The following is a 26,181-nucleotide window of genomic DNA, read 5'->3' on the forward strand; positions in this document are numbered from 1 at the left end:
CTCCATCTCAAAAAAAAAAAAAAGAAAGAAAGAAAAATTAGCCAGGCATGGTGGCGCATCCTGTAGTCCCAGCTACTCGGAAAGCTGAGGCAGGAGAATCACATGAACCTGGGAGGCGGATGTTGCAGTGAGCTGAGATCATTCCGCTGCACTCTAGCCTGGGTGACAGCTAGACTCTGTCTCAAAAAAAAAAAAAAAAAAAACATTCTGTGAGTAGACTTCATTCCTCCCAAAGCAAATCTGAAGCTATAACCCATGAAAAGAATTGCAACCCATTAAGCTACTAATTAAAACTGGTACCTAACAGCAAGTTCGAGTGTAAGTTTCGCAGGCATGTCAGCATGTTTTCTGTGTAATGTTTTAAAATTAATTTCAGCTAAAACATGAGGAATAATCATTTTGCTTTTTGAGCCTGATGTTAAAAATTTCCTTTTAATGTTAGGGAAATATTTTTTAAATTAGACAATTCATATCAATTCATAAACTGAAATAAGATGTTATTCTGAACTCTTAATTATGTAGCCTTTAACTATTTTATTTTAAATCCAAGACAGAGCTTCCCAGCACCATAATGAACGTCAGAAGGAAAGCCCAGTGCCTGCACTTAGCATGGTTCAGTCAAACCACAAAACAATCTTTATCAAAGATGTTCACTTTGGGTTCCAAATTACTTAAGACATGTCAGTATTGGGCATTATTGGAATTTAAATAAAAAACACTTTTCAAGTGACTTGGGAAGGAGGAAAGGAAAGATCGCTGCTGCTTAATACATTTTATTCAGGTCTGTCATTACACTTGCGTGAGTAATCACGGGTGAGGTTTTATTTGCAGGAAGAGAAGGTCTTCCAGAAGAAGTTCTTGCAGGGCGTTCTGTCCCGGCGTGCGGATTGCTGGGGGGGTGCGCCTTCCTGCCGCCTGGCCACCTCCCTGGCTTCCTCTCCTATGAGGGGCCCGGCACTGGCCTGGGAGGTCCACTCAAACCACCAAGCGAGGAAAGTCAGGAGGCTGCTTTTCCTTATTCCTGCCGCTTCCTGCATATGCTTTTAAAGAGAAGCAGATGGCAAAGGAAAGAAAACTCAGCAATCTGGCTCAGGCAGCAGGCATTCGAAGATATGCAATCTCCTCACAAAAAAAAAAAAAAAAAAAAAAAGATCTACTAGAAGACTACCCTGGAGAAAAGAGAAAGAAAATATTAAAAATAAATAAATAAAAAGAAAAAAATGAAAAGATACTCCACAGCAATAAGCCTCGTTTCCACTTAAAGGATGAGGATGAGAAAGTGAAGCGAACGAACGCCTTAAATAAATTGCTCTAATTAGAGAACAGGAAAAGTTGGTCATTTTAAGTCAAGGAAAAAAACCTGGTGGTTTTGCTCCACACTCTTTGCTAAGGTCCTTAATTAGGAGACGTCAGGAAATCTGCCATTTTCCCCCCAGTGACTGGCGGCTGAGAAGCCCCAAGGTGGATCAGGCTAATTTATTCATTCTCCCACCTTTGGCCACACTCCTGGATGTCCACAAGTTGCTTTCTGAGACGATGGGACTGAAACGTTGAATTCTGGTTTTTCAAATTCCTTAGAAAGCTTCTGGGAGTAATCTGCTGATAAATGGCCTGCCTGAAACTCATCTGATAATTTTAGAGAAAAATCCATTTTTAATGCTCAACTTTATATACTCTTTCTTGGAACTTTCTCAAAATGGAAAAAAGAACAATCAATCACCTCATGAAGTAACAAATTCTCACGACGGAAAATGTCATGATGCCAGTTACTCTGAGCCAGTGGGAGCCTGCGCTGGGTGTAACTGAAGGCTCTGGAAGGGCTGTCGCAGCTCCACGCCTGCCCTGCAGTGGACCGGTACACTCGCTTCCCCTTTCCCAGACACCCGATGGAGGGAGCCCTGGCATGAAGGGTCCTCCTTGAGCTGCACAGGTTTCCAGCAGGCTTCATGGGTTGGGACATGTAACTGAGGATCAGTGATCTGAATGTAACATCCCAGTACCTCAAGCCAGCCAAGATCACTACAAAGCTCAGCCCTGTGTCCTGTCCAAGCTGTGAACTGCAACATACGTGCACACACACACTCACCATGCAGGCCAAAAAGCCAACAAGAGACAGAGAGTGGGCTAGCGTATGGCCACGTCGGGACTGTACTCACCTCGCTGTCTGGGCCAGTGGGGCTGCCCTCCAGGGGCAGGGCGGCGGTGGCCGTGGCCCCAGAGAGCAGCAGGAGCAGGAGGCCGGGGGGCAACGGCATCTTGTGGGCTGACGGGAGCTTCTCTCACACCCTGCTGCTGCTCTTCCTTCCTGGCAGCCCTGAAATCAATGTTTTGGGAACGTGGGTCTCTTCTTTGGAGCTTGGTGGGTATTTTAAGCCCAATCTCCAGCTGTTTTTTGTGTCTGTACATGTCTAACGCCTGGATCCTCTTCCCTCACGCAGTGACGCAGAAGCTGGAGCAATCAGTGCCCACAAAAGCGCTTTAGGATTGGCTCTAACTCCTTAATTAAAGCTTCAGGTCTTTTCCTGTGTTTAGAGCGAATTTGCTCTTATTTTGGAACGCATGTGCGCTCGCTGCTGGAGAAGTTCTGCTTCCTCGTAATTATGCCTATAGTAGGCAGGAAGCCGTGAGAACAAAAACAAGTGATTTAACATAATATAAAATTAGCCTTGGATAAGGAGCTTGAATGTGAAATTGTGCCCATGTGAAAGTATGACTGAAACTCATCCAGTAATTTCAAAGACATTCTTCTACTACGGGCAGAGAAACAAGGAGGCAGTGGGAGCTCAGAGATGCTACGATAGTATCCGCTGGTTTCACCAAATTGTTGGCAAGGAGGCCCCAAGAATCGCTCCCAGTACTGCCTCTCAGCCCAGCAGGCCAGACCCACCGTCCTCTAGGCCAGGCCTTCTCAAACTGAAGTGCAGACGATCGCTTTGCAGGCAGGTCCTGATGCGCTGGGGCAGGGAGGAGTTGAGAGCTGCATTTCCAACAAGCACCCAGGTACTGCTGGCCCCAGGGCAGCCGCGCTCTGGCCCACTCGGCCTGGGGTGCAATGGCACACCCAGCTCACTGCATCCTCTGCCTCCTGGGTTCAAGCGATTCTCCTGCCTCAGCCTCCCAAGTAGCTGGGATTTCAGGCACCCACCACCATGCCTGGCTAATTTTTGTATTTTTAGTAGGGACAGGTTTTCACCATGTTGGCCAGGCTGGTCTCGAACTCCTGATCATCCAGTGTTTTCTTTTTTTTGAGATGGAGTCTCGCTCTTATTGCCCAGGCTGGAGTGCAATGGTGTGATCTCGGCTCACCGCAACCTCTGCCTCTCGGGTTCAAGTGATTCTCCTGCCTCAGCCTCCTGAGTAACTGGGATTACAGGCATGTGCCACCATGCCTAGCTAATTTTGTATTTTTAGTAGAGACAGAGTTTCACCACGTTAGCCAGGCTGGTCTCGATCTCCTGACCTCGTGATCCGCCCACCTCGGCCTCCCAAAGTGCTGGGATTACAGGCGTGAGCCACCGCGCCCGGCCCGGTCCAGTGTTTTCTAAACTGCTCCTGACCACCGCTTGTGGGTCACAGGCCAGTACTTTCCTTTAGAATGAAATTGAAATTAGTGTGCATCACCCGTAGTGAGGATAAATAATGATTCACATTGTGTGTGTCGGGTGTGAGACGTATTGTTACTGCAGGGCACAGTCACAGTTTGGGAAGCAATGCCCGGCCCTGCCCTCAGCCACCTCCCAGGGCTCTCTGTCCTCCCAAGGCTGGCGCCACTGCTGAGAGTGCAGACCGTGGAGTCCCTCCCTGTGCTACCTGCTGGCTCTCCCGCACAGGCCCTCATGGCTGAATCACACAGACAAATGCACAGACCCCTTCACCCAACTGGACACCGAGTAAAATCTGGAACATCCACCCAAACCTACTAGAGATGACCAACATCCAAAGCAAGGCTGTAAATTGAAGTAACACAACCCAAAACTGATGGCACTTTCTAGAAGTGAACATATTTGTTTTCAGTTTTCCAGAGTCCTGGTTTACACCTTCACGGGGGAAATCTCAATCTTGAATTTGTCACAGTCTTTTTGCTTATGTTAAAATCCTAGGTAAGATCAGCATGGCCTGCTGGCCAGAGACTTATATGTCGTATGTTGCTTCATCTGTTATTTCTGTACCAAAATTCCTATAAATGACACTAAAAATCGAGTTATACTTGCAGATGAGACATTCACAGCAGTTCAGCCAGCTTCTTTTTGTTTTTGAGACAGAGTCTCGCTCTGTCACCCAGGCTGGAGTGCAGTGGCACAACTTCAGCTCACTGCAACCTCCACCTCCCAGGTTCAAGGGATTCTCCTGTCTCAGCCTCCTGAGTAGCTGGGATTACAGGCACGAGCCACCACACCCAGCTAATTTTTGTATTTTTAGTATTTTTAATAGAGATTTCACCATGTTGGCCATGCTGGTCTCAAACTTCTGAACTCAAGTGATCCACCCATCTCAGCCTCCCAAAGTGCTGGGATTACAGGCATGAGGCCACCACACCCGACCTCACCAACTTCCTATATCGTTAGTCTAGTGTGCCAATTTTATTCCATGAGCTCATTAAACATTCTGAGCACCCAGCATGGAACTTGCAATACCACAAGGGACCCATGCCACCCACACCCCGACAGAGGTGTTGCAGCCTAAAAGAAATAGGATACATGGACACAAATGAAAGACAAGGACATTTTTCAGTGCGATAAGAAGTGTGCAAAGAAGGGGAATGTGCTGCAAATTGGGGAAGACGTCATGAGAACTGATGACTGTTTCAAGAAGGTGGCAAACTTTGGGAGGTGGAGATGAGAGGATCACTTAAGCCCAGGAGTTCAAGACCAGACTGGGCAACATAGCAAGACCCCATCTCCACCAAAAAACAAAATTTAGCAAGGCATGGCAATGCACACCTGTAGTCCTGACTACTTGGGAGGCTGAGGCGGGAGGATTGCTTGAGCCCAGGAGTTCAAGACCAGCCTGGGCAACATGGCAAAACCCCATCTCTACAGAAATTAGCTGGACGTGGAGACGCACACCCGTGGTCCCAGCTACTTGGGGGGCTGAGGTAGGAGGATCATCTGAGCATAGGAGGTCAAGGCTGCAGTGAGCCAAGATTGTACCACTGCACTACAGCATGGGTGATAGAATGAGACTTTATGACAAAAAAGAAAAAAGAAAAACTCAGCCCGGTGTGGTAACACACACCTGCAGTCTCAGGCACTTGGGAGGCTGAGGCAGGAGGATTGACTGAGCCCAGGAATTCACAGCTGCAGTGAGCTGTGATCTCGCCACTGTACAGAGCAAGAGCCCATCTCAGAAAAGAAAAGGCCAGGTGCAGAGACTCATGCCTATAATCTCAGCACTTTGGGAGGCTGAGGCAGGAGGATCACTTGAGTCCAGCCCAGGAGTTTGAGACCAGCCTGGGCAACATTCTGAGACCCTATCTCTACAAAAAAAAAAAAACTAAAAAATTAGCCGGGCATGGTAGCACATGGTAGCACACAGTAGTCCCAGCTACTCAGGAGGCTGAGGCAGGAGGATCGCTTAAGCCTGGGAGGTTGAGGCTGCAGTGAGTCATGATCGTGCCACTGCATTCCAGTCTGGGTGACAGAGACCCTGTCTCAATGGAAAAAAAAAAAAAAAGCACAAAGTCTCTGAAAGTTATACAGCTACTAGGGTTGCAAACCTAAGACGCCAACCCAGATCTTTCAACCTTTGGAAAGTCTATAGTATCTATTCCCTAAACTCTTCTTGATGAGTTTTAAATTTATTTTATTTTGAGACTGAGTCTCACTCTCGCCCAGGCTGGAGTACTGTGGCACAATCTCGGCTCACTGCAGCCTCCACCTCCTGGGTTCAAGCGATTCTCCTGTCTCAGCCTCCCGAATTTATTTTTTAGAGTTGGGGTCTTGTTCTGTCACCCCAGTGCACCAGGCTGCAGTGCAGTAGCACAGTCACTTCACTAATGCCTTCAACTCCCGGGATCAAGCAACCGTCTGCCTCAGCCTCTTGAGTAGCTGGCTGGGTCTACAGGCAGGCATCACCATGCCTAACTAACTTATTTTTTATTTTTTTTTAGAGATGGGGTCTCACTGTGCTGCCCGGGCTGGTCTCAAACTCCCAGACTTAAGTGAATCTCCTGCCTCAGCCTTCCAAGTTGCTGGGACTACAGACACAAGCCACTGCACCTGGCCAATAAGGAGTTCAAAGAGTGCTTATCCGAAAATGAAACTGCTAACATACAGGTCTTTGGCTGACCGTACTAGGAAGGCAGGCTTTATGATTCACTTTTCATTCACTGATATGACACACAGATATTATAATTAACATGAGAACAAGTGCTGAGCCATTTGCAGACCCGAAACCACAAAGTATGAACTTGGCGCCCTACTACGGCCATAGCTTAGCACCTCCCTTGGAGAGTCAGGGTAGCTTTGGGGCATCTTTTGCTGATCCTATTTGGGCACAGATGGTATAAATTCTACTCCAAATGAATGCCCTTTTCTCTCACCCATTCTAGAGTGAGCGGCCCCAAATGTGAACACTGTCTCCTGCCTGTGGCCGGGTGACCCTGGGCAGCTGGTGAACCTCATCAAACTTCCATTTGCTCATCGGGAGAAGGTGAAGAATCAGATCTACGCCGATCAAGTTGTGGAGACCAGCGAGGTAATACATGGAGTACCCAGTGGGTGCCTGGCACACAGAAAGGGCTCCACAAACCCCTGCCCCTTCTCTTCACCACATTGCCAAAGGGTAAAGGGAAAGGCGTGCCTGGACCTCTAAGAAACCCAAAGGCATGAGAAAAAACAAAACACACACAACACACACACAAATTAGCTGGGTATGGTGGCGCATGCCTGTAGTCCCAGCTACTTGGGAAACTGGGAGGTGGAGGTTGCAGTGAGCTGAGATCACACCATTGCACTCTAGCCTGGCAACAGAGCAAGACTGTGTCTCACACACACAAAAATAATATATAAAAAAAATTAAAAGGCTGGGCACAGTGGCTCACATCTGCAATTCCAGCACTTTGGGAGGCCAAGGTGGGTGGATCACAAGGTCAGGAGTTGAAGACCAGCCTGGCCAAGATGGTGAAACCCCGTCTCTACTAAAACTACAAACATTAGCCAGGCATGGTGGCATGCACCCATAATTCCAGCTACTCAGGAAGCTGAGGCAGAGAACTGCTTGAACCCGGGAGGCAGAGGTTGCAGTGAGGTGAGATCGTGCTACTGCACTCCAGCCTGGGTAACGGAGCAAGACTCCTTCTCCAGCCGGGCGCGGAGGCTCACGCCTGTAATCCCAGCACTTTGGGAGGACGAGGCGGGCGGATCACAAGGTCAGGAGATCGAGACCATGGTGAAACCCCGTCTCTACTAAAAATACAAAAAATTAGCCGGGCGCGGTGGCGGGCGCCTGTAGTCCCAGCTACTCAGGAGGCTGAGGCAGGAGGATGGCGTGAACCTGGGAGGCGGAGCTTGCAGTGAGCCGAGATCGCGCCACTGCACTCCAGCCTGGGCGACACAGCAAGACTCCATCTCAAAAAAGAAAAAAAAAAAAAAAAGACTCCTTCTCCAAAAACAAAAAAGTAAAAAGGGCCATTCCCAAACATATGCCCTTTTACCTGGTGACCAAAGGCGGCCTATGTTTAAAAACAACATTAGTAACCAGAAAAGCTAAATAAATATAACTTTATTCATCTTTCAGAGATTGTCATTTAGCCTACAAAATTACATCAAAAGATGAACTGATTTTTGCTTGAAAAAGTCAACCATGTTTAACTGCGCACACAATTTTAATTACAATAGATGTAATTTCTAATATATACCATTCAAGCACACACCATTTTTATGTTCTGGAATGAGATCTGGGAGTATTTTGCTTAAGACTTTCCCATTCTCTAAAACTAGCTTTTGCAGTTAACAATGTGGAGAATTCAGCACAAAAAGCCCCCTAGCCTAGTCTTTTTATTTATGTATTTTTAGTCTCTAACCCTTCGAAGTCTCCTTGGCGGCCATGCGCATTTCTAGGCGGCTCTACCTGTAGAAGACTGCATTGCATTTTCCAGGCGGCGAGGGGCTTTAATTCTCACTTTCCACCACTCCAGCCTCTGCTGGCTCCCTTGAATTTTTGCCTCCATCCTCTGACTTCTTTTTCTTCTGTGCTTTTCGTTCTAGGTTAATCTGAGCAATCTCTTCACTTTTGTCTGTGATGTATTTTAGCTATAAAAAAAAAAATCTGTATTTATATCTGGCTGTAACCATTTTATAAACCTAAACAAATAAACAAAGAAAACTAAACCTTCCACAACCACCTCTGACTCAAAGAATTTGGGTAGAAAAGCCAAAGCCTGGGTTACATTTCTTAGAATTAAATGCAGCTTCAATTTTTTTCTTCTTCTTTTTTTTTTTTTTCGAGACAGAGTCTTGCTCTGTCATCCAGGTTGGAGTGCAGTGGCGCGATCTTGGCTCACTGCAGGCTCCACCTCCCGGGTTCACACCACTCTCCTGCCTCAGCCTCCTGAGTAGCTGGGAGTACAGGCGCCCGCCACCACGCCTGGCTAATTTTTTTGTGTATTTTTAGTAGAGACAGAGTTTCACCGTGTTAGCCAGGATGGTCTCGATCTCCTGACCTTGTGATCCGCCCGCCTCGGCCTCCCAAAGTGTTGGGATTACAAGCATGAGCCACCACGACCCGGCCTTTTCTTCTTTTTTAAAAAATTTTTGTAGATATGAGGATCTCACTATGTGGCCAGGCTGGTCTCAAACTCCTACGCTCAAGCAATCCTCCTGCCTTGGCCTCCCAAAGTTCTGGGATTATTGGCATGAGCCACTGCACCTAGCCAGTAAGTTGTGTTAGTAAGAGTTGTGGCGGCCGGGCGCGGTGGCTCACGCCTGTAATCCCAGCACTTTGGGAGGCCGAGGCAGGCGGATCACAAGGTCAGGAGATCGAGACCACGGTGAAACCCCGTCTCTACTAAAAATACAAAAAATTAGCTGGGCACAGTGGCAGGCGCCTGTAGTCCCAGCTACTCAGGAGGCTAAGGCAGGAGAATGGCGTGAACCTGGGAGGCGGAGCTTGCAGTCAGCCGAGATCACGCCAGTGCACTCTAGCCTGGGGGACAGAGCGAGACTCCATCTCAAAAAAAAAAAAAAAAAAAAAAGAGTTGTGGCTGGGTGCAGTGGCTCATGCCTGTAATCCCAGCACTTTGGGAGGCCAGGGCAGGCAGATCATTTGAGCCCAGGAGTTTGAGACCAGCCCAGGCAATATGGTGAAATCCCATCTCCACAAAAAATACAAAAATTAGTCGGTGTGGTGGCATGCACCTGTAGTCCCAGCTGCTTGAGAAGCTAAGGTGGAAGGATCACTGGAGCCCAGGAGACAGGGACTGCAATGAGCAATGATTGCGCCACTGCACTCGGCCTGGGTGACAAAGTGAGACCCTGTCAAAAAAAAAAAAAAATGTGGCACACACCTGGAATCCCGGCATTTTGGGAAACCAAGGCGGGAAGACTGCTTGAGCCCAGGAGTTCAAGACCAGCCTGGCAACACAGAGATCGCATGTCTCCAATTACAAATAAAAAATAAAAAGTGCCGGGCGCGGTGGCTCACGCCTGTAATCCCAGCACTTTGGGAGGCTGAGGTGGGTGGATCACGAGGTCAGGAGTTCAAGACCAGCCTGGACAATATGGTGAAACTCCATCTCTACTAAAAATACAAAAATTAGCCGGGCGTGGTGGTGGGAGCCTGTAATCCCAGCTACTCGAGGGGCTGAGGCAGGGAACTGCTTGAACCCGGGAGGTGAAGGTTGCAGTGAGCTGAGATCATACCACCGCACTCCAGCCTGGATGACAGAGTGAGACTCCATCAAAAAAAAAAAAGAAAAAAAAGTTGTGAGCATTAGATAATATATGTAAAATAGTATCTGGAAAAGCCCCTATCAACTGCTATACAAATTCATTCATTCAACAACTATGTATTGAGCTGCTCCTGTGTGCCAGGACTGTTCTAGGCAACACAGATGGAGAGAGAACAGAGAGACAAAAGCCCCTGCTCTTGTGGGGCCCACATTCTACGACAGCCACAGTGCTTCAATGTCTAGCATTAGACTCAGTCAGGAAATCTCCCCGGCGTGCTGGCTCTGCCACTGGCCAAAGCCACTAGCTTGGGATGACCAGAGCATCGCTGAGTCTTCACCTGAACAACGGAGGCTTGGTCAAAATGATTTCTAGACTTAAAAAGATGGAAAACGTGCTTTTTCCTGCATATCCAGCCACACAGAAACTCCTTCTATACCTGGCCCATTTGGAGAACTGTGAACACCGTAAAACTATCCCTACAGATTAGCCTGTGACCAGTCTCTGACATCATGTTGTAAATGAAACATGGGACCAAAGTTTTGAGGTATTACAAAAAAAGGCAAATTATAAAAACCAGAGAGTGCTGATTAGAAAATTTCAAATTGGCTTAGCAAGATCCATCATAATGAAAGCAAGACTGTAAATTACAGGTAAGTCTGAATGGTTCAGCCACCTCTAGTTTCTAATGCAAGGTGCCCTGGGGAATAACTTCACGGCTTCAAGTGATTGATTGGGAATAATGTATTCCAATGGGAAAGGGAAGTGAGGAAAGAAATTCATCTCTCACCAGTGAATTACTCCTCCTGGCTAAGAGCTTCACATCTTCAGTGTTAATTGTGGTTCTTTTCGCATGTCTGCAGAAAGGGCAGAAGCAAGTCACCAAAATGTTTGGTATTATTTAAAGTTTTGATGAAACACAGAAGTTCAGGGTCAGACTTCAAAAGAGCAGGGATCTCTAAGTAGCCCATCCTTTTAGATAAAGGGCATTAAGCAAAAGTGACACAAAAATGTGTGAAGTTCCCAAGACCCCAATTAAGTAAAGAGATGGAGAAAGCAAAGGCCATCTCTCCACCTCTGCTTAGGGCCAAGGGTACCTGAAGAGTACAAACACAGACAGGAGGCTCGGGGCTTAGAGTCCTTCCAAACCTGGCTTCCTTGGTCACAGCTAAGGCCACAGAAAAATCAAGAAGGTCAGTGTACAACTCTAGTGCAGAGAAAATGAGCCTCACGATACAGAGGGTACCTGCTTAAATAGACACTAAATAGAAGAACAAAGAGAACCTCCACAAAGGATGGCTTTACTTAGGTCAAGATTCTGACGTTCTCCAAGGGCTAACTCACAGGAAAAAGCATATGCAGACGCCTCCTAACGCCCCGTTCCCAACAGGCAGTTAATGCATTCCCTCCCTCCACAATAACACAGGCAGAACAAAGAACATCCTCTTTTTTTTTTTTTTTTTTTTTTTTGAGACGGAGTCTCATTCTCTCACACAGACTGGAGTGCAGTGGCACAATCTTGGCTCACTGCAACCTCCACCTCCCGGGTTCAAGCAATTCTCTGCCTCAGCCTTCTGTGTAGCTGGGATTACAGGCGCCCCCACCATGCCCCACTAATTTTTTTGTATTTTTAGTAGAGACGGGGTTTCACCATCTTGGCCAGGCTGGTCTCGAACTCCTGACCTCATGATCCAGCTGCCTCGGCCTCCCAAAGTGCTAGGATTACAGGCGTGAGTCACCGTGCCCAGCCACAAAGAACATCCTTTAAACTGGAGTCTGCTTCTTGCTCACAAGTTGGACTCAAATTCTCATTCTAGTCGTATTATCTTTGCTAGGAAAGGTAATTTGAGATAATAAGCTCTATTCAATAATATATTACTCTGATTACACTCTTTCTTTCCATTTCTAACTTTCCCACAAAATACACAGGTACTTTGTAAGCAGGAATAAATAAGAATCTTTGCATCCTTAATAACTAGCAAAGCAGCCAGCACACATGGTGAGTCCTCAGTGAACAACTGCTGAGTTAAAAGATAAATTCACACAGAAATTATTCTCCATAATTTGGCCAAATTAATCCTTAACATTCTGCTAAATATACAAATATCACGTCATCTCATCGTGATTGATAGTATCTGCTTGTCATGAGATAATAATACCCACTTCAAGAGATAATTTTCTAATTAGCAACCTGCAAGGACCACGCAGGAGAGAAAAAAGACAGAGGTGACCTAAGAGCAGCCACAAAGAATGAGGCCAGAACACAGATGTTCTGTCTGGGTGGAGAATATTAAGTGTGCGTGGACAAGGTGGCCCAGTCTCAACCTCACAACCAGGCTGCTCTGTCTGGATTTACATTCTTCTTAAAGTACAGTAAAAGGAATAAGCACAATGAACCATTTACAGAGCGAACTTATCTGTTGACAAGAAAGTTTTAGGAAACAATGATCTCAGTCCTCTCTGCCACTTCAGCTTTGCCTCCGGTATCTCTGCACTAAGGCCCTTGATGGAAGGGGCAGGGCATCCTCTGCCAGCCACTGCATATCGTAGACTCTCCTAAGTCAAACCTCCAACTCCAGAAAATTACTCCAGAAAATTACTCTAGCTAGGGAAAATAAAAAGCAATTTTTCATATAATATGCTTTGTAACACAGGCCTTAAAGACGATTCCCAAAAGTTCCCAGAATGTATTTCCTATAGAATATCTATCTTCTTCAAAATGTTTAACAATACTAGGAGACTACAGATTTCAAAGCTAAATAAATTCACAACTCAGGCCAGGTGTGGTGGCTCATGTCTATAATCCCATAGCTTTGGGAAGCCGAGGTGGGTGGATCATTTGAGGTCAGGAGTTTGAGGCCAGCCTGGCCGACACAGTGAAACCCCGTCTCTACTACAAAGACAAATATTAGCCGGGTGTGGTGGCGGGCACCTGTAATCCAGCTACTTGGGAGGCTGAGGCAGGAGCATCGCTTGAACCCAGGAGACGGAAGCTGCAGTGAGCTGAGATCACACCACCGCACTCCAGCCTGGATGACAGAGTGCGACTCCATCTCAAAAAAAAAAAAAAAAATTAACAACTCAGATTGGCAGTTGCTTTCCAAAGTCTGCCAGTGAATTGATTTAGAATTTAATTGTGTATTCTCTGGCCAGGCATGGTGGATCACACCTGTAATCCCAGCACTTTGGGAGGCTGAGGCAGGTGGATCACCTGAGGTCAGGAGCTCGAGACCAGCCTGGCCAACATGGTGAAACCCCCATCTCTATTAAAAACACAAAAATTAGCGGGAGTGGTGGCGTGTGCCTGTAGTCCCAGCTACTCGGGAGGCTGAGGCAGGAGAATCGCTTGAACCCACGAGGCAGAAGCTGCAGTGAGCCGAGATTGAGCTGCTGCTCTCCAGCATGGGCGACAGAGAGAGACTCTGTCTAAAAAAAAAAAAAAAATTGGCCAGGCACAGTGGCTCATGCCAGTAATCCCAGCACTTTGGGAGGCCGAGGTGGGTGGATCACCTGAGGTCAGGAGTTTGAGACCAACCTGGCCAACATGGTGAAACCCTGTCTTTACTAAAAACACAAAAATTAGCCGGGCGTAGTGCTGTGCACCTGTAATCCCAGCTACTTGGGAGGCTGAGGCAGGAGAATGCCTTGAACCCAGGAGGCAGAGGTTGCAGTGAGCTGAGATCGCGCCATGGCAATCCAGCCTGGGCGACACAGCGAGACTCCATCTCAAAAAAAAAAAAAAAAAATCCAGCCCCTGTTCTCAAGTCTCCCTCTTGCTCCAATGCTCCAAAAAAGAAGAAAAAGAAAAAAAGAAAAAGAAAAAAGAATTTAAATGTGTATTCTCACAGAAACTTCTCATAACAAGTTCACCAAAAAGAAAAAAGATGCCAGGCACAGTGGCTCAGCTCATGCCTGTAATACCAACACTCTGGAAGCCCAAGGTGGCAGCATCACTGGAACCCAGGAGCTCTAGGTTGCAGTGAGCTATGATCCTGCCACTGCCCTCTGGCCTGGGTAACAGAGAGATCTTGTCTCAAGGAAAAAAAAAAAAAAAGAAAGAAAAGAAAAAACAAATTTGTCTTAATGAAACAATGTTACAAATACTCATTAGGTTCCCAGGCTAGCCTAGAGAGGCTATGTAACATACTGTTGACTTGAAACAGTCCATCTTTCTCAAACTGGGGTAACAATAGTCTTGGGAGTAGAGAAAGTGTGACAGGGACAACTCAAATCCACAAGATAACCAAAGTTGGCCTTCCAGGAGAATCAATTTCATTCAGTGATCAACTTTAAAACAATGCTTTTTTGTATGAAAGCAAACTGGAATTCACACAAAGGATGAGTCTTCAAAGAAAACCTGTAGTTGTGGGTTGTGCCAAGAAGAGGGGGTGCTTCCCTGCCTCTGGCTGCACCCCAGGTTCCTGGAGCCTCATCACTGGACTCTGGACTCACTCAGTTCTCAGAGGCAGCCTTTCCACAAACTCTATTTTTTTAAAGAGATGGAGACTCGCTGTCACCCAGGCTGGAGTGCAGTGGCACAATCTCGGCTCACTGCAACCTCCACCTCCCTGGTTCAAGCAATTCTCCTGCCTCAACCTCCTGAGTAGCTGAGACTACAGGCGCACACTGCCATGCCTGGCTAATTTTTTTAAATTTTATTTTAGAAGATGGGGTTTCACCCTGTTGCCCAGGCTAGTCTCGAACTCCTGAGCTCAGGTGATCCACCCGCCTCAGCCTCCCAAAGTGCTAGGATTACAGGCGTGAGCCACTGCACTTGGCCTCCACGAACACTTTTATGTAAAAGATGTTGTCCTTCCTTATGGAGCTTATGGTCTCCACACACACACACACCCACACACACACACACACACACACACGCACGTACTCCTTTCCCCGCCAGTACCCAGCAAAAGAAAATCAACCGTTTACCTGGCACAGTGGCTCACGCCTGTAATTCTAGCACTTTGGGAGACTGAGGTGGGCAGATCACTTGAGATCCGGAGTTCAAGACCAGCCTGACCAACATGGTAAAACCCCATCTCTACTAAAAATACAAAAATTAGCCAGGTGTGGTGGCACATGCCCGTAATCCCAGCTACTTGGGCGGCTGAGGCAGGAGAATCACTTGAACCCAGGAGGCAGAGGTTGCAGTGAGCCAAGATTGCACCACTGCACTCCAGCCTGGGCGACAGAGTGAGACTCTGTCTCAAAAAAATAAAATAAGGCCGGGCGCGGTGGCTCAAGCCTGTAATCCCAGCACTTTGGGAGGCCGAGATGGGCGGATCACGAGGTCAGGAGATCAAGACCATCCTGGCTAACACGGTGAAACCCCGTCTCTACTAAAAAATACAAAAAACTAGCCGTGGGAGGTGGCGGGCGCCTGCAGTCCCAGCTACTCGGGAGGCTGAGGCAGGAGAATGGCGTGAACCCGGGAGGCGGAGCTTGCAGTGAGCTGAGATCCGGCCACTGCGCTCCAGCCTGGGCGACACAGCGAGACGCTGTCTCAAAAAAATAAAATAAAATAAAATAAAATAAAATAAAATCTACCTTTTATGTACTTTTTAAAAAACACAGAATATCTGAAAGCCTAATGTGTTACCATACTCTTTCTATTAATTTTTTTAATAGAATTTTTACAGAAGTATTTTCAGGCTGAGCATGGTGGCTCACACCTATAATCCCAGCCACTCTGGGAGCCCAAGGCAGGATTGCTTGAGTCCAGGAGTTCAAGACCAGCCTGGGCAACATACCAAGACCCTGAATCTCTAATATATATATTTATTATTTTTAAGTATTTTAAACGTTCATTGTTTTTTTTTTCCCCACAGCTAACAAAGAAATAACAAGTAAAGGTGATAAATATCTTTCACCGGGGAGGAGGGCCACACATAAGGGACTCCCGCCTGAATCAGCAATGACTAAGCCACATGAGCTACCGGTATCCCTTCATACTATCTTATCCCTTTTGGTCAAGCTGAAGATGCTAAGCGGTTTTCAGGGACGAATAGCCACAGGAATAGGACAGATTGAGAGCTTGCCCTCCGAGAACCCACTGCTTTAATTCATTCAAAACAGGTATCCGAGAAACAAAGAGCTAACAGGAGCAAGGTGAAAAGTAAAGGGTGTGGGAGAGGCTGGCACCGAATCCAAGTGGTGGCAAATTAGAAAGCTTTCGCCCTTTCAGGCCTTCAGTCATTCAAACTGTTTCATAAAAGCAATTTGGTGCAATTGTTTTCAATTACCTGCGGTACTAATTGAAGAGCTGAACATAAATCATCTGTAAAAGCTGAGGCTTTAGCAGCTGAAAGCAAGTCACCCTCTTTCCAAGGAGTGCGTCTTACTCAGAACAAATGCGGCAAATGAAAAGCCCTGCCTGCCATTCTGTGTACACCTGCAAGCAATTACCACCGCGGACATGCGGCAGCTCCCTCCGCAGAGGGGCAGCCGCCCCCGGGCACCATGTTCTCAAACCCTGAGCAATCAAACCACCCGAAGACATGGCTTTTAACACAGGCACTGCCATTCAGGGTCCTGGAGACGGCATTCACACCTTTTTAACTTGGAACTGAATAACTTGGGTTCTTTAATTAAAAATACTCGGAAAACTTCAAAAAATGTTCAAATAAGTCTGAATCACCGTGATTGAGGCAGGCGTCATGTTCTTGCAGAACCATGATTAGAGACAAGCCTCCACAAAACACACGGCAAACTGAATAGCTAAAGCTCTCCTGAAATAACCCACCAGATGGAGAGGCCCCAAAGAGCTGCACAGACGCAGCGTCGGATAACCAAGTTCTCTACCCACCTTGCAAACATCTCAAGGTCTTTGGCAAAATTTTCTGAAAGAGAAAGACACACACTTTAGGCACCCTCCCATCTAATTTCAGAAGCAGGAAAAGTGAAGCCTTGATTTTTACAGCCAGTACAGTGACTAATACAACAAACCCTCTTAAAGGTGAAAGGAGGCGCTTCCAGGAGCCCCGCCATTCCCTAAGAGCCTTTGGCTTTTTTTATTCATGATGACCTCCTTGTCCTTCCCAGAGCCCTCCACCCTTCATGGCAAGTCTTCCATTAATTGTGACTATGCCTTTGGTTTCTAGAAACTATCCTTTAACTTCTGCTACAGTCAAGGCTTGTGAGGTCTTTCGTTTTCCCTCTGAAGTCAAGCAAATACCAACGCTAAAGCTCAGCTGTCAAAGAAACTATGGGTAATATAAAAATGTTATAAAACACTGAAACAAAAAATGTGATGTCTAATGTTCCAGCCGTCAGGGCAGTTTAAAACAATAAAATAAAGGCGTTAATGCCCCAGTGTTAGTGTAATAGGAAAAAAATAGTTCTTCCCATAAAATATCCACAACTCGCAGCCAAAAAGAGCAGTGTTTCATGAAGAACACATGATGATGATGATATCTCGGTCTGCTGGTCAGACTCCCCACAGCTCCCACCCACGTACTGCTCCCAGGTGAAATCAACCTTTGGGGTTTACAGACATGGCTAGGGAGGCCGAAGCTTCATACCGCACTGTCGGAAAGTCAGCTCCGAAATGGCCGCAATGGTTTGTTTGCTGAACTGCATCTCTTTGTCCAATGCAACTTCCTCGCAAAGACAGCCCACAGTGTAGTGAACTGCTGCCTTTAGCCTCTGGGGAAAAAAATCGAAATATTTCATGGGTAAGGTTGCAAATAAGAGCTTTTCACGGCTTAAAAAATTAAGACCAAGGAGAGGGTCTGCTCAGCCCAATTCCTTCGGAGCTTTCCATAATGGCTGGGTGGCTTTTCAAGTGTACTAATCAGTGAATGAGGCCCACTGGAGTGTGACTTGTAGAAACATTACTTCCTTGTTAATGGTTATGATTTACGTCAGGTAGATAAGGAATTGGATGGCAAGTCAGTGGGGAGACAGATCAGACTCGTGCCTGCCAAGGCCCCGCGGGGTTTTACTCCCTTATTCCAAACTATCTGCGGAGTTTGGACATGTGCCTGAGCAAAGGCATATGCTAGGTGTTTGGGAGACAATGAAAAACCAGGCAGGGAACTTTGCCCTTACTGTGGTTAATCAAGTAAATACAGAAGGATCCCATCCCTCTGCTGCAAGCCCCTGGCAGCCCCAGGCCTGCATGTCACAGAGGACAAAAGTACAACACGGGAAAGGCTCAAGAGGGCACACCCAGCCCTCTCGACTCAGAGGATTGGGAGGCTACCTCTACGGGGCCTCACTGCTCCCTGGCAACCCTTGTCGGTTCTGAAAAAGATCTCTCTGCCGCTTGCAGAAAATTACCGAGGGGAGGATGAGCCTCAAGCGCAAGACAACCTAAGCACGGTCTCGCCCACGTGTCGACAGAGTTCCGTTGAGCCCAGGTGTGGGTACTCTGCCTCAGGGCCAGAGACAGAGCTGAGCTGCACATGATGACAGCTGAACCCACGAGGGCACAAAATCTACCAGCAAGTGTTCAACGCATAGGCAAGAGGAGGAGGAACTGCCAAAAACGCAAGTCCAGGACCTCAGGATAGAGGTCAGGCAGATAAGGAGGGCATCTACCTTCCTGAATTTCAGACCTCACAAGGCTAGGTAAGCTGAGGCCTCTGGTAGGAGAAGCCAAAGTGCCATCGACCTGGGAGGCATGAAGATCACAGGTGTGGTCACTGCACACTACAGCCTCCAACTCCCAGGCTCAAGTGAACCTTCTGCCTCAGTCTCCTGAGTAGCTGGGACTACAGGCCCACACCACCCTGCCCAGCTCAACATCATCTTTTTTACTTATGGGTGGGCGTCAGGGTACAGGACATGAATTCTTCTGAATGCTCCTGGCTCCAGGAATTTTTCTCAGACCTTCCTCCTCCTCCGTTCCCCCTGGCTGGGCTGGGGGCATCACTGCATTTAGAGTCTAAATCACTAAACTCCTCAAGGGCAGGACCCTGTCAATTTTGTTCACTGCTGCCTACCAAGTGCCAAGAACAGTTGGTTACATGAATAGGGGGAAATCTTCTACAGGTTAATCACAGCTGCGGGGCAAATTTCTCAGCCCATCTTTGCAGTTTCATTTCATCAGTAAGCATTTGTTCCTCTGTTGAGAGCCAGGCTGTGTTCTGGGGACTAAGAACAGGCCCGGCACAGTGGTTCACACCTGGAATCCCAGCACTTTGGGAGGCCGAGGCGGACAGATCACTTGAGGTCAGGAGTTCAAAACCAGCCTGGCCAACATGGTGAAACCTCGTCTCTACTAAACACACAAAATCAGCTGGGCGTGGTGGTGGGCGCCTGTAATCCCAGCTGCTCACGAGGCAGGAGAACCTCCTGAATCCGGGAAGCGGAGGTTGCAGTGAGCTGAGATGGAGCCACTACGCTCCAGCCTGGACAAGAGCGAAAACTCTGTTTCAAAAAAAAAAAAAAAAAAACAGGGCAGGCAGGACCAAAGAGACAAGATGAGTAAATGGAACGCGCCATCCTTAACGGAATCCTGAAGGAAAAAAGACAGTTAAAAGAAACATCTTTAGGACAAGTGGGGGCACGTGACCATGGATTGCACGTTCAACAGCGTTTCATCAATATTAAACTTCCTGAGTGGGATAATTTATGGAGATGATGTAGGAGAATGCCTTGTTCTTTTTTTTTCTTTTTTTTTGAGATGGAGTCTCGCTCTGTTACCCAGGCTAGAGTGCAAAGGTGCGATCTCGGCTCACCGAAACCTCCGCCTCCCGGGTTCAAGCAATTCCCCTGCCTCAACATCCCAAGCAGCTGCGATTACAGGCGCCCACCACCACACTCGTCTAATTTTTGTACTTTTAGTTGAGAGGCGGTTTCCATGTTGGCCAGTCTGGTCTCGAACTCCTGACCTCAAGTGATCTGCCCACCTCGGCCTCCCAAAGTTCTGGGATTACAGGAGTGAGCCACCGCGCCCAACCAATGCCTTGTTTTTGGGAGATGTGTACTAAAGAATTAAAATCTAAAGGCGAACTGTCAAAATATCTGCAATTAATTCTCCAATCAGGGAGGAAAAAAAGCAAGAGAGCAAACAGAGCAAAATGCTAACTAGTGGTGAATCGAGGTGACGGGCATCTAGGCGTTCTGTACCATGTTCTTGCAACTTTTCTGAAGGTTTGAACTTCTCAAAATACAAGGGACAGGGTAGACAGCTGCTACAATGTAACTTTGTAGAGAGGAAACTCCCGCGTCTGGAGCTCATTCCCGCGTTTCTTCAATTCGTCTTTAAAGTCGCCACTCCGGGTCTTGCTTTTCGCCTCTTCACAGCACAGTAAGGTTCTCAGCCTCTGCCGCCCAGTATGCCCCGCGCTGATAAAAGGAAAGAATGGGATGCCTGCAGCTACCCTAACAGGTGGTTATTCTTACGACGATTTTGCAGAGAAGAAAATTGCATTTGGGCCGAGTCGGTACGATCACAAGTTGGCGCGGCGGAGATTCGAACCCACATCTAAGGACGAGCTCTGGTCCTGACTGGTCCGCACCGCGTCCCTGCATCTGTAACGAGGGGTCGACCCCTCCAGCAGCGTTCCAGAGCTCCTGCCGGAACCGCGCACCGCGCTACGGGCGTCACCTCGAGTGTCTCTAATGCCGACGTTCCACCCTCACAACAACCCCATCTGAGAAGGGGAAACCGAGGCTTCATCGCAAAGCCAGAAGGTGGCCTCTCCCCGCTGGACCCCGGAGCCCGCGCACTCCCCTAAAACCGCTTCCTCCCCAGCCCGCGCAGGCCAGGGTCCAGCCGCGTTGCCGCGGAAACCGCTTCCCAGCACCACCCGCGGCAGTTGAGCCGACGCAGGCGCAGCAGCAGCCGCGGGGGACGCCGGGGGCGTGGGGGCCCCGATGAGAGGCCAACTTGGGCTTCGGTGTCCTTTTCTGTCCTGAAACTCGACGCCGTCCTGCCCCAGCCCAGCCCGACCACCGTTTTCCTGTACCTGTTGGTAAGAGAATCGCTGCTGCTCCTCGGTCTCCGCCTCCTCCTCCATTATTGCGTGCTGAACCTGGGCAAATGCAGGAAGTCCGAGAAGGGGCGGTGGTGCGCGGCCAGGTCGGATATTCCCGCCGCGGCGCGAACGACGGGCTGCGCGGGCGGACAAAGTACGCAGCTCCGCCCTGCCTCGCGCGCCCCCTGGCGGCGCTCCGTTGAGAGAACTCCGCCGTCGGCCTCCAGCCAGCCCCCTGCTCAGGTTTCTCAACGGAGGTGGCCGGGCGAGGCGGAGACATGACCACCCAGGTCACTGCTGCACCCCAGAGCCTAATTCAGCACCTGGCACAGCGCTGAGCACCACTCTCCGCGAAACACACGTGTGCATAGGTGTGTGCATAGGTGTTCCAGTCTAGTGTAAAGGATGCATAGCCCACGATTTACAGATCATGTAACGCAGTACACATTATCAAGAGCTCCAAGCACCTGTACCTCAGGTGTATCTTGCAAAATCCACCATCAACTTTATCATTCTATCACCAACAATAGCGTCACAAAGTCAGACTACAATGAATGAACGCCCCGTGACCTCATTCAGCGAGTGGAACAGGAACTGCCTTGTTGCCATCGACAGGAGTATAATTCTGACACGAAGGTTACTGCTTTTCCTTTATGTTAACAATGAAGTGAAACCATCAAACCCAATTTTGGTTTGTTTTCATTGTTTTTTGAGAGGCAGGGGTCTCGCTGTGCCGCCCAGGCTGGAGTGCAGTGGCACGACCAAGGCTTACTGTAACCTCCACCTCCTGGGCTCAGGTGATCCTCCCACTCCAGCCTCCCAAGTAGCTGGGACCACAAGCCCGCATCAGCGCACCTGGCTAATTTCTATTTTTTGTGGAGACCAGGTCTCACTATTGTTGCCCAGGCTGGTATCAAACTCCTGGCTTCAAACAATCATCCCACCTCAGCCTCCCAAAGTGCTGGAATTACAGGTGTGAGCCACCATGCCCTGCCTGTATTTCTAGGTTTTTGTTTTGTTTCATTATTTTTTGTTTATTGCTTATATTTCTGTATTCTGCATTTGTCACGAGCGGTGCTACTTTTAGAACGGAAGGAAATCTCATAAAGCCATTCCTGTCTTCCTTTCTCATAGACATCCCTCAAGTTCCCTAAGCTTGCCGAGGGCTGAACCCCAGATCAAAGCTGATTGGAGCAATCAGCCTTCTGAGGACTTTCCTTTGCCCCTGCTCTGTGGGTGGCATCTGGAAATGACAGGCATTTCTCGCCTCTGTCCGCTGCTCCCTGTGGGCATCCCAGTCTACCTGGACAGTCCTCCAGCCCAAGCAGAGGAGGCCTCTGATGAATTTCCCTAGTGGGCAGTGTGGGGCTGGGCAGGGCAGACCATCCAGGGTGAGCCCAAGCCTGCAGCAGGAGAGCAGGCCGGGCGCTGGTTGGTGAGCAGTCCCACTCTAGAGCACACCGTGGCTGCAGAGCCCAGCTCCCTCCCTCGAACCTGGTGACCCCAAGCAAGTCACAGGACCTGGCCAAACTTCATGTCGTCATTTATCAATTGGGGACAGTAGTTCCAACCTCACAAGGCAGGTGTGAGGTTTTGAACAATTGCCTCCCATAAGAGCTAAAGAAATAGTTAACAGTTCGTCCCAGGCAGTTCCTGTGCTTCGTACCTGTGTGTTCCCTCATTTTAAAGCAGTTGCTTCCCAGGATTAAAGAACATTATTCCAGTGACATATGTGCAATACAGAGGCACTTAAGAGTCTCAGAGGCCAGGAGCGGTGGCTTATATCTGTAATTCCTGCACTTTGGGAGGCCGAGGTGGGTAGATCACTTGAGGTCAGGAGTTCGAGACCAACCTGGCCAACATGATGAAACCCCGTCTCTACGAAAAAAATACAAAAATTAGCCGGACATGGTGGCACATGCTTGTAATCCCAGCACTTGGGAGGCTAAGGCAGGAGGATTACTTGAACCCAGGAGGTGAAGGTTGCAGTGAGCTGAGATCGCATCATTGCACTCCAGCCTGGGCGACAAAGCAAGACTCTGTCTCAAAAAAAAAAAAAGGGTCTGAGAAATAGGTCGAGGGCTGAGGTATTCATTACAGAAAATGGAGCTGGGTGTGGTGGTTCAAGCCTGTAATCCCAACACGGTGACCAAGGCAGGAGGATCACTTGAGCCCAGTTCAAGGCTACAGTGAGCCATGATTGCACCACTGCGTTCCAGCCTGGGTGACAGAGGGAGACACTGTCTCCAAAAAAAATAATAATAATGAAAAAAGGATATACTAATATTTGGTTGAAACACTTTCTTGCTGAAGAAGTAGCCGTATAATCTGACCACTAGGTGTCAGTGTTGCACTACAGCGTGAAACAAGGCCAGGGATGCCCGCCGGCAATGTTGCCGTGACACTGAGCACTTTGCACCTGTCCTCGCTCTAGGCACTCATTTAATATCTCATCTGCCCTCAAAAGTAGGTGCTGTTAGGCCGGGCGCGGTGGCTAACACCTGTAATCCCAGCACTTTGGGAGGCCGAGGCGGGCAGATCACAAGGTCAGGAGATCGAGACCACGGTGAAACCCCGTCTCTACTAAAAATTACAAAAAATTAGCCGGGCGCAGTTGTGGGCGCCTGTAGTCCCAGCTACTCGGGAGGCTGAGGCAGGAGAATGGCGTGAACCCGGGAGGCGGAGCTTGCAGTGAGCCGAGATCGCGCCACTGCACTCCAGCCTGGGCTGGGCGACAGAGCGAGACTCCGTCTCAAAAAAAAAAAAAAAAAAAAAGTAGGTGCTGTTAGCCCCATTTTACATGAGGAAACGGGTGAAAGAACTCTGCCCGAGGCTAAACTACCGGGAAGTGGTAGAGCCCAGATTTGATTATGAGCAGGCTAGTTTCTGAGCTTCCGCTTTGTCCACTGCCCTCACCATAAATAAGACAAAGACCTTTGTGGGTTTCTTTCATCCTTTTCATCTGCATTAAGGAGGGTTCCATAAATATTAAGTTTAATAGCAATTACTTGGTTTTCTTTTTTTTTTTTTTTTTTTTTTTTGAGACGGAGTCTCGCTCTATCGCCCAGGATGGAGTGCAGTGGCCGGATCTCGGCTCACTGCAAGCTCCGCCTCCCAGGTTCACGCCATTCTCCTGCCTCAGCCTCCCGAGTAGCTGGGACTACAGGCGCCCGCCACCTCGCCTGGCTAGTTCTTTGTATTTTTTAGTAGAGATGGGGTTTCACCGTGTTAGCCAGGATGGTCTCGATCTCCTGACCTCATGATCCACCCATCTTGGCCTCCCAAAGTGCTGGGATTACAGGCTTGAGCCACCACGCCCGGCCAATTACTTGTTTTTCTTAAAATTGCACTGTAATTGGCCGGGCGCGGTGGCTCACTCACACCTGTTAATCCCAGCGCTTTGGGAAGCCAAGGCAGGTGGATCATCTGAGGTCAGGAGTTCGAGACCAGCCTGACCAAAATGGAGAAACCCCATCTCTACAAAAATGCAAAAAGAAAAATTAGCCGGGAGTGGTGCTGCATGTCTGTAGTCCCAACTACTGGGGAGGCTGAGGCAGGAGAATCGCTTGAACCTGGGAGACGGAGGTTGCGGTGAGCTGAGATCGTACATTGCACTCCAGCCTGGGCAACAAGAGTGAAACTCCATCTCAAAAAAAAAAAAAAACTGCACTGTAAAATGTCAATACAAAAATCAATCTTGGCCAGGCGTGGTGGCTCACACCTGTATTCCCAGCACTCTGGGAGGCTGAGGCGGGTGGATCACCTGAGGTCAGGAGTTTGTGACCAGCTTGGCCAACATGGTGAAACCCCATCTCTACTAAAAATACAAAAATTAGCCGGGCATGGTGGCGTGCGCCTGTAATCTCAGCTCTCGGGAGGCTGAGGCAAGAGAATCGCTTGCCTGGGAGGCGGAGGTTGTAGTGAGCTGAGACTGACCTGTCGGTGTGCACATTTCATCTTTCCACCTCCTTCCACACTCAGAATTGTCTAGCAAGGTCCCTTCAGGAGGCATGTAATGAACAGTGAACCTTACACGGTGCTCACTGTGTGGCCGGCTGTGGTGCAAGTGCCTTGTGTTTCATCCTGAAGACGGCTCTGTGAGGGGTATTATTATCATCCCTTTTATATAGATGAGAAGATACACACAGAGGTTAACTAACTTGTGAAGTAAGACTGAATTTGTGGCGGAACCAAGATTGGAGCCCAGGCCCAGGCATGGTGGTTCCTGCCTGTGGTCTCAGCACTTGGGAGGCTGAGGCCGGAGGATCGCTTGAGCCCAGGAGTTGATCAGCCTGGGCAACATAGGGAGAGCCCATCTCTACAAAAAGTTTAGAAATTAGCCAGACGTGGTGGTGTGCACGCGGAGTCCCAGCTAGCCAGGAGGCTGAGTTAGGAGGATCACCTGAGCCCAGGAGGTTGAGGCTGCAGTGAGCTGTGATAGTGCCTCTGCACTCCAGCCTGGGCCACAGAACGAGACCTTGTCTCAAAAAAAAGAGAAATGCAGAACATGGGGCTGCACCCCACGAAGAGCCATTTTCAGGATTCTGCTGAATCAGAATCTGTATTTTTTCAAATCTCAGTGGGGTGGCAGGGTGGGAGTGGGGGAGTCGCAAGCAGGTTAGGTTGAGCAGCTCTGACCTTTCTTTTTTTTTTTTTTTTTTTTTTTTTTTGATACGGAGTCTTGCTCTGTTGCCCAGGCTGGAGTGCAGTGGCCAGATCTCAGCTCACTGCAAGCTCCGCCTCCCGGGTTCAGGCCATTCTCCTGCCTCAGCCTCCCGAGTAGCTGGGACTACAGGCGCCCGCCACCTCACCCGGCTAGTTTTTTGTATTTTTTAGTAGAGACAGAGTTTCACCGTTTTAGCCAGGATGGTCTCGATCTCCTGACCTCGTGATCCACCCGTCTCGGCCTCCCAAAGTGCTAGGATTACAGGCTTGAGCCACCGCGCCCGGCCAGCTCTGACCTTTCTTAACCTCTACACCTGCTGCGCAGCACACAGAGTCACCCCCACTAGAAACCTTTTGAAGACTGGGGTGCAAAGCAAATTCATCACTGGTGCTGAGCGGTAACATCTGGTTTCTGTCTGTAGAAACACCACTGCAGCCGGGCGCGGTGGCTCATGCCTGAAATCCCAGCACTTTGGGAGGCCGAGGTGGGTGCAGCATCACTTGAGCCCAGGAGTTCGAGACCAGCCTAGGCAACATGGCCAGACCTTGTCTGTACAAAAAATACAACAAATGAGTGGGACGTGGTGGCACATGCCTGTAGACCCAGCTACTCGGGAGGCTGAGGCAGGAGGACCCCCTGAATTCGGGGAGTTCAAAGTTGCAGTGAGCAGTGATCGAATCACTGCACTCCAGCCTGGGCAAGA

At 48.6% G+C, this 26,181-nt stretch overlaps 3 protein-coding genes across 8 annotated transcripts in view; 1 reads left to right on the forward strand and 2 right to left on the reverse strand.

Moving 5' to 3' along the window:
- The window catches only part of DFFA (DNA fragmentation factor subunit alpha), a 43,072-nt gene extending 21,574 nt beyond the window's left edge, over window positions 1-21,498 (forward strand). The window contains exons 6-7 of one of the 3 annotated variants that reach the window (XM_077993350.1): window positions 6,551-6,696; window positions 20,251-21,498. In XM_077993350.1, the coding sequence (XP_077849476.1) occupies window positions 6,551-6,571 (21 nt within the window). In that variant the 3' untranslated portion in view covers window positions 6,572-6,696; window positions 20,251-21,498. Of the gene's footprint in view, window positions 1-6,550; window positions 7,626-15,715; window positions 16,503-20,250 lie in introns of those variants that run through there. The other 2 variants (XM_077993345.1, XM_028844810.2) reach the window with 2 other exon arrangements.
- On the reverse strand, window positions 758-2,343 carry CORT (cortistatin). The gene is made up of 2 exons (XM_028840029.2): window positions 2,157-2,343; window positions 758-1,040 (listed from the first exon to the last, which is right to left on the reverse strand). Exons 1-2 carry the CDS (start codon window positions 2,253-2,255, stop codon window positions 822-824), a joined length of 318 nt encoding a protein of 105 aa, XP_028695862.1. The 5' UTR covers window positions 2,256-2,343; the 3' UTR covers window positions 758-821.
- Window positions 7,706-20,963, reverse strand: CENPS (centromere protein S). Of its 4 annotated transcripts, XM_077974614.1 has the most exons (6): window positions 20,804-20,963; window positions 19,921-20,180; window positions 17,408-17,531; window positions 16,693-16,726; window positions 10,678-10,744; window positions 7,706-8,252 (listed from the first exon to the last, which is right to left on the reverse strand). In XM_077974614.1, the coding sequence occupies exons 2-6, from the start codon at window positions 20,071-20,073 to the stop codon at window positions 8,112-8,114; spliced, it is 519 nt and encodes a 172-aa protein (XP_077830740.1). In that variant the 5' UTR covers window positions 20,074-20,180; window positions 20,804-20,963; the 3' UTR covers window positions 7,706-8,111. The 4 variants fall into 4 exon arrangements, with proteins under 4 accessions (XP_077830740.1, XP_028695855.1, XP_077830756.1 ...); XM_028840022.2 differs by lacking the exon at window positions 19,921-20,180 and having other exon boundaries at window positions 20,804-20,896; XM_077974630.1 differs by lacking the exon at window positions 20,804-20,963 and having other exon boundaries at window positions 19,962-20,439.
- Window positions 21,499-26,181: the final 4,683 nt, after the last annotated feature.

Source organism: Macaca mulatta, chromosome 1, assembly GCF_049350105.2.
Source record: "Macaca mulatta isolate MMU2019108-1 chromosome 1, T2T-MMU8v2.0, whole genome shotgun sequence".
Classification (NCBI taxonomy): domain Eukaryota; kingdom Metazoa; phylum Chordata; class Mammalia; order Primates; family Cercopithecidae; genus Macaca; species Macaca mulatta.